This window comes from Eriocheir sinensis, chromosome 12, assembly GCF_024679095.1.
Source record: "Eriocheir sinensis breed Jianghai 21 chromosome 12, ASM2467909v1, whole genome shotgun sequence".
Lineage (NCBI taxonomy): Eukaryota > Metazoa > Arthropoda > Malacostraca > Decapoda > Varunidae > Eriocheir > Eriocheir sinensis.
Window position 1 is genome coordinate 9,225,864 of NC_066520.1, and position 7,382 is coordinate 9,233,245.

At 46.0% G+C, this 7,382-nt stretch overlaps 1 protein-coding gene across 1 annotated transcript in view; it reads right to left on the reverse strand.

Annotated features, from left to right (window-relative positions):
• The window catches only part of LOC126997254 (gastrin-releasing peptide receptor-like), a 72,825-nt gene extending 65,992 nt beyond the window's left edge, over nt 1-6,833 (reverse strand). The window contains exon 1 of the mRNA XM_050858251.1: nt 5,683-6,833. Within this exon, the coding sequence (XP_050714208.1) occupies nt 5,683-6,229 (547 nt within the window). The 5' untranslated portion in view covers nt 6,230-6,833. The remainder of the gene's footprint in view (nt 1-5,682) is intronic.
• Between the last annotated feature and the right edge of the window lie 549 nt (nt 6,834-7,382).

Below are 7,382 nucleotides of genomic sequence, written 5' to 3' on the forward strand. Positions count from 1 at the left end.
GACAGATTACCTTCCCGATGACCCGTCCAGTCTCTGTGCATCAGGCGATCCACTCCACCGTTACTCCCTCACGCCCGCAAGCTGTGTCTGTGTGTTTACTCTCCTTGCTTTTGATGTCCAGGTAAAGGATAAAATAAAAAAAATTTCCCCGCGAGCTGCTTTGCTTACCTGTCCCACTTGTTATGCCGTGTGCCCCTGTTTGTAATTTATTCCTTTTGTCGTATAAAATATCGCCAGGAAACATTTACGTAAAAATGACACCAGGTCTTAGTTTTCTGGTAAAAGTAGATTGCACTGTCGGGTGAAAAATCTGTTTCATATTACTTTTTTTTTTACGTCTCCGCCTATTGCGCCGGTAGGCTTGCTTGAGGGACCTGGATGGTATTCGACCCCAGCCCGTCATGGCGCAGGCAAGTGTTTATAGAGGCGCCATCTTCTACTAACTAATTCGGTTTGAATAACGGAAGAGGTGAGAAAACTAATTAAAAATAAACCGTTCCTGGACTCCATTAAATAGAGCAATTGATCAGACTTATGGTCAGTGTTTGCAAAAACCCTCCAAAAAAGAAAGCGTAATAAGAAAGGAAATGGAGAGAAAACAGAAAAAAAGAAAGAAAAGATAAGGAAAAAGCCCGTGACGCAAGGCAGGAGAGGACACACACTGGGGGTTGGTGAGACGCCGGGGAGTTGCTGATCCTTCACAACGGGCTGGGACTCGCAAAGGAAAGAGATGGAAGTACGTACTCCTCTTAAAGGTCTTGGGGCCATCTTTCCCTCGTGCCTAACATCTCGCTGCTCCCAGGGCTTTGTAAAGGAATGGAGTCAGTGGAAGTGATGAGGCGCGCAGCAAAGCGAGGGGTGGGGTGTTAAAATTAATGGGGTGGAAGAGGGCTTGGTGAGCTTTGGTGTTCTGTGGTGGCGTAACAAATCCAGCAGTGAACATGGGAAGAGGCAGAGTGTAGGAAGTGAACCGGTAAACAGGCGGGGGAAGGTGATGGTAATGGCAATAGTTTCTTGAAAGGTTGCATGGTTTTGGATGTTGGTGGCCATGGGGTATATTGGTAAAAATGGTTGTAGGCTTTTAAATTTTTGTTAAAAAAATTGGTTGTGGGGTTATTAATGAACCTCATCCATAACTTGTTTCTTGTTTGCTGGGAGTCATGGAGTGCCATTGATTTGGTGGCAGAATTGGTATCCCGTGAACGTGATCGTTACTCAGTAACGGAGGTGATGGCTCGGACTGAACGCATGCTTCGTGGGTGTTGGTAGCCATGAGGTGGCAGTGTTGTGGGAGTGGAAGTGGTGCACAGACTGATGGGAATAGTAGTGATGTCCTGAAATATTTGGTTGTTGGTTGTTAATGTGTTGCAGCTTTTGATATGACTCTAGACGTGGTGTTGATATGAGCGGCAGTATCTTGAGAGCAGCCACGCAGGACTGCTTTAATATTAAGATGTGATGGAACCATCTCCGCCAGGGATTGCGTGGGTCGCTGAGACGTGTAGTGATGGCGTGGGACTTATTAAGTTGATTTTTTTTTTTCAAAGTAAACGAGCCAGAAACAAACTAACAATATAATTTTGTTTACATACATACATTTACACATTTATGCATACATGCATACATACATACATACATACATACATACATGCAGACATACATATACATGCATAAATACATACAAATATTCAAAGACATCTGCATATTCTTATAAGTATAGTCTGTGGTCCAGCAAAATGTGTCAACGTGAAATAAAAGGTGACCCAAACTGCACCACTCACCATTGAACCGCGGAGGCGCTGCAGTGGTTAGCGTCCCTGACTTCGAATCTGCGGGCCTGGGTTCGAATCCCGGCCTGGGCAGCCGGCGTGCAGCCCACCCAACTGTTTATCCTATCTTTTGGGATGGTCGATAAATAAGTATCTGGGGAAACCTGTGGTAACCCGGATGTTACACTGGCCCTGTGTCGGGTAAGGGTTGTCTCCCACCATAGGCTCAAGCGGCCAACGGGATGGCGGTGAGCACCGCCGCCACGCACAGCTTTTTCTTATGTTCCCAGTTTTACTTTACCTTTACCAAGAATGGCCGGGCAGAGAGAATGAAAGTCAGCAATTTATGTGGTGAAATAATCTTTGCCCTCATGGACATGACGCATCGTCTATAACATTTATGACCCTGTCATGGCGCGGCTGACCCTGGCGGTGTGTGTGTGTGTGTGTGTGTGTGTGTGTGTGTGTGTGTGTGTGCGCGCGCGTGCGTGCGTGCGTGTGATAAATAAGCTGATACAGTACGCTTCACGTAGAGGACTGAAAACAACTACTCGAGGAAAAGCCGATAAGATTTAGAATCCGAGGTAGCTCAGGTTAACGGAGACGGAGACGAGCATAGCGGCCACACGCAGCTCTAGCGAATGCCCTCAACTTTGCCTTACTTTTGTTGAATTTCTCATTATTATTATTATTATCATTATTATTATTATTATTATTATTATTATTATTATTATTATTATTATTATTATTGTCCTTTCAGGCAAGTGTATTGATATTTGAAGTCTGATGTGATTGCCAGCATAAAGAATGTTCAATTATAAATAACTTTTTTCTTTATCAAATCGTTATAAAAAAAATCAGATCATCATAACAAGCCATTATTTTGTTCACTGCTCTCTGAAATTACAGAATATTTTTTTCTCCTAAATATTACACGTGTCTGTTATGAGCCTATTGACCGGGTGGTTTTGCAGCCAAATTGTCGGCTGTGTTTTTTGTCCATTTTATTAAGGGATCCAGAGTGTAAACATCCCATTTAGAGCGAGAGCACGTGCACTGATCTGATACTGGTGCTACTTTTTCCAGGCTGTTGTTTGTGCGAGGCCGGAAGACACGGCATTGTCGCTGCTTCGAAAATAAAATAAAACATGATTTTCGGAACCAAAAAAATAACCCGGCTTGTGAGTTTTTCCTAATTCCAAACATTGTTATTATGCGGCGAGCGTTGTCGATTCAAAGAGAAGAAAAACGGCTTTTTCTTATTCGTTTGCTGAATATTTTGCTGTTCAATAAAAAAAATAAAAAAGCAGGAATGATGAAATATTAAAAAGCACGAAAAAGATTGGGAAAAAATAAATAATACGTGTGCATGTGTGTGTGTGTGTGTGTCTGGGTGGGTGGGTGGGTGTGTTGGTGTACGCACGTGTCAGACACTAATGTTTGTGTCGTACTTCAGCTAACAACACAGGTAATAACAGGTTAATTGATGGACAGGTTCTGGCCTCTAATCAAAGGACATCGCAGAGATGACAAGAGCCAGAACCCAGGTGAAACGAGAGAGAGAGAGAGAGAGAGAGAGAGAGAGAGAGATTTACATAGATTTACATAGAAAATCAGACCACACAGACCCCATGGCCCAGACTAGGTGGTCTGTCCTTAAACCTAAGTGAATCTACACTAATCAGATATTAGGAGTTATTGTAGTAGTAGTCGTAGTAGTAGTAGTACTAGTAGTAGTAGTAGTAGTAGTAGTATGTCTGTCTATGTCTTTACTCTTTGTTTTCCTGTCTATCAGTTTTTCCTTTATGTAAGGCTAATCTACTCTTCAACATTTTTGATTAGTATGTATGCACATATTATTATTTAATTCCCTCCATCCTTCCTTTCTTCGTTTCCTCCTTCCCTCCTTCCTCTCTTCATTTATTTACAAGTCTATTTATTCTATCCTTACTTTCATTGTTCTTTCTTATCCATTAACCAGTGCTTAACACACGCTCTCTACATATGACTTCGTTATATAGATCTTTGAAGCTACGAGTTCATCAGCTCGGGCAGCGAACCGGCCAGTCAACAACAGTCTCCAGGTATAATTGATTTACTCAGCTAATGCGAGCCACGTGAAATTTGCCGTGGGCGTAACATCTAAATTGACTATTAGATCTCGCAAGGGATCAACAAAGTGCTCTAAGCACACAATACATCTGGCCCCCTTGCCTCGTACAGTGTGTGTGTTCCCTCCAGACTTCACCATTATATCCTATCTCTATCACCTCTCCCTCCCTTTACCCCCCTCTTTTCCGCCTCCTCATCCTCATCTTTCTCAATGATCAGACCGACCCTAACTGGTCTAGCCTCCGCATTATCATTTTGCTTCCCCTCTTTCCCTCACACCTCTTCCTCCTCACCAGCCAGTTAACCCCTCCTCGCCCCTTTCCTCAACACTTTACCCTCCTTATCCCTCTCTCCACTCCATTTTCTTTCCATTCTTCCCTCAACATTATCATTATGGCTATAGATGGTTGTAGTCAGAGAGAGAGAGAGAGAGAGAGAGAGAGAGAGAGAGAGAGAGAGAGAGAGAGAGAGAGATGGATTACCACGCCACAGTAGTAAAATGTTTAAACAAAAAAATACTTTCTCGAAAAACTCTCTTTACCTGACACGAAAACAAAATAGGCGAAGAGAAATATACATACACGAGAGGAAAAATATGGAAGAGAAATATGGAAGCTCTCGTGCACAGAAAAACAAGGGTGCTTATCCCCAACAAAGCGAAAGTAAAGCAAATTAAAAGAGAAAAACATGACATTCACTAAAAATCACAATTCCTGTTTTCCAGTTGCATTTACTTAATTAAAAAAACAAATCGTATCTATTCACTACGATTTCTCAGAACAGATGCAGTCATTGCTTTTAATGCCAACATCACCAACACCGTCGCCACCAGCTTATGTGCCACCAGTTTCACCACCACCATCATCACCATCATTATTACCATACCCAGCATTAACGTCATCTTCACCGTTTCTACTATAATTACCATCATCAACGAACTATTACCTCTCCCTCTATCATCACCAAGACTATTATAGCCACTATCACCATCATCACCACTACTATTACTAACATCATTATCATCACCATTGTCATAACCATCACCATAGTCATCATAATCATCATCAGCACCACCGTTATCATCATACCCTTAGTTCAAGTGAGGTTTGCTGAAATATGCGTTTGTTTTCCTTTTTCTCTTGGGCTTGTTTTTCCTATAGTATTGTTATTTTAATAGGCCGGGATATTGATATTTTTATGGGCAGTCATCGCTACGCCCATCCATTAGGTCAACTTGTATCACCCCTTACAACGAGCCGCACTGCCATTCACACAACACTCTCTCTTTACACTCCAGCAGACTCTCACATGTTTTTTTCACCAACACATCGTTACTGACTCTGTGCTTACATGATGAACAGAGATATTTTTGTGTTTCCTCGACCTTTTTTTTGCATTGTTCTTACTAATGATGCAGGCTGTAGTTTCTTTCTTCCCTATTTCCGTGCGCACTATCCCTCCTTGACCACCCTCTCTCCCTCCCTGCCCCACCCTGCCCTGCGCTGTGAGGTCGCCTGCACCAGCCACTCTCTTCCCCATCTAAGCCTCACTCCAGCTGCTTCCCAATCTTCATCATCCTCATCTGGTCCCCACCACCACTTATCTATCCCCGCCTCAACCCACTCCCACTTCGATCCCCATGTTTATCCACCGACCTCACTCCTCCCCGAACCCCCGTCTCTTCTGCCCCCGCCCCAGTACACTAACACTTACGCCCTAGCCTGCACTAGTTGCCGCCTCGCCCTTCTCATCCCAGGACTATCTAGCACAACCCCTGGAGCCCTGCCACGCCCCAACTCACCGAGGATGATCCACATGACGAGCGTATTGCCGCCCACCGCCATGGCCATCATCACACCGAACACAAGTGTCCATAGAAACTGCTGCCACCACACCAGCAGGTACGGGCGCGGCGTCGTAAGAATAGAGGTGACGGAGAGGCAGTGAGTTAGGATGCCGTTTACCACTTCTTCAGACACCACGCCCTGCCAGTAGTAGGCCAGATCGGCCCCCACAAAGCCGTCAGAACTTCTTGGGATGAGCACAGTGCCGTTAGGATCGCCGTGAAGCGGCGCCCACTCTGGACTTGAGATGTTCTCAGTCTGACTTTGGAATTTAGTGTACAGATATGGTACCCAGAAGTCCTCGTCCAGGCTGAGGTTGCGATTTGAGGACTCAGACACCAGGCAGCCGAACAGCGTCGCGTACACTTCAGAGTAATTAACGAAGGACCGCAGCTCCCGCTCCTCCCTGGCAGGGTGGGGTTGATGCCCATACTGCTCGTCAGGCCCCTTCAGACCTGCCAGGTCCTCCTCTAGCAGGCCCTCCTCCACGGCTGGAGGGGTCATAGAGGCGAAGGATCCCTTGGCGAGGCCAAGGCCGGGCTGCGTCCCGCCTCCGCAGCCTCACTTCACACCATCTCTGCACGCTACATCGTGGGTCACGACTACTATGAAACACTGGCCGCGTGGCTTCACGTTCACGTCGCGGCGGTGTTCTATTTCTGCCTGGGAAGTCATGCTACTCATTAGCGGTGAATGTCGCACGAAGACTGGGTGAACGTAAGGCAGCACCGGCCCGTCTCCTGCTGCTTGCCTCCGAATCCATGAGGCTGGCCGAGGAATATGTCCGGCACGTAGACAACGGATGTGAGCAACACAAGGCAAAACGTGGGCTGAACGGCGGCGACACAGGAACACACAACGTTGGGGTCTTTAAGATACTTTGAACTAAGGCCGGTGCCAATACTTGCCCGAGGTGTCGCAAGTAACGTGTGACAAACAACTTTCTAACAAACGAGTGTAAGTTTCTAATGATATTTGGAGAAAGGGCATGTGTAAGTCACTTCATGCTATGGAAAAGTCAATTACTTCTAAACACCGGAGTCAGACGAAAATTCCAAATCTGGGAGTCACACACCACAAGGAGCGGTGCCACAAGCACGTCCTTCCACCACACTGCCAGAGGAGCTACTGTTCGCGGCTGTCTCGGCTGACCTGGCTGGCACCTGGGGAGAGGCGAAGGGAGGGAGGGAGAGGAAGTGCGAAGGCGTGGGTGTCAGAAGAACGGAGGTGGATAGTGGAAGAGTTCGTCAGTCCTCTCAGATTAATTGTGTCCTACAGAAAGTTTTTTTTTCCTCATTAGCGCCGTCTTCCCCCGATTAGAATGGCGCACGGCCCACCCGAGGTGCTCAGACGTGTGTTGTCATGTTTAACGAGGAGGGAAGAGCTGGATGGGCGTCGAGGGGGAATGCCATCGCGACCCCGCATTTTCGGAAACGGTGATATGATTAAAGAAGGCTCGATGAGGGAAAGTTAAAAAAAGGTGAATCTGGTAGGATAAGGTCGAGAGAGAGAGAGAGAGAGAGAGAGAGAGAGAGAGAGAACGGTGAGTTTAATAATGGAATGGTAGAGAATCTATCCTCGGCCGCGATCAATGCACCTGTTGCGCTACTTCTGCCTCCCCCACAATCTACTCCCCCCTCCCCTTCCTTATGCCCCT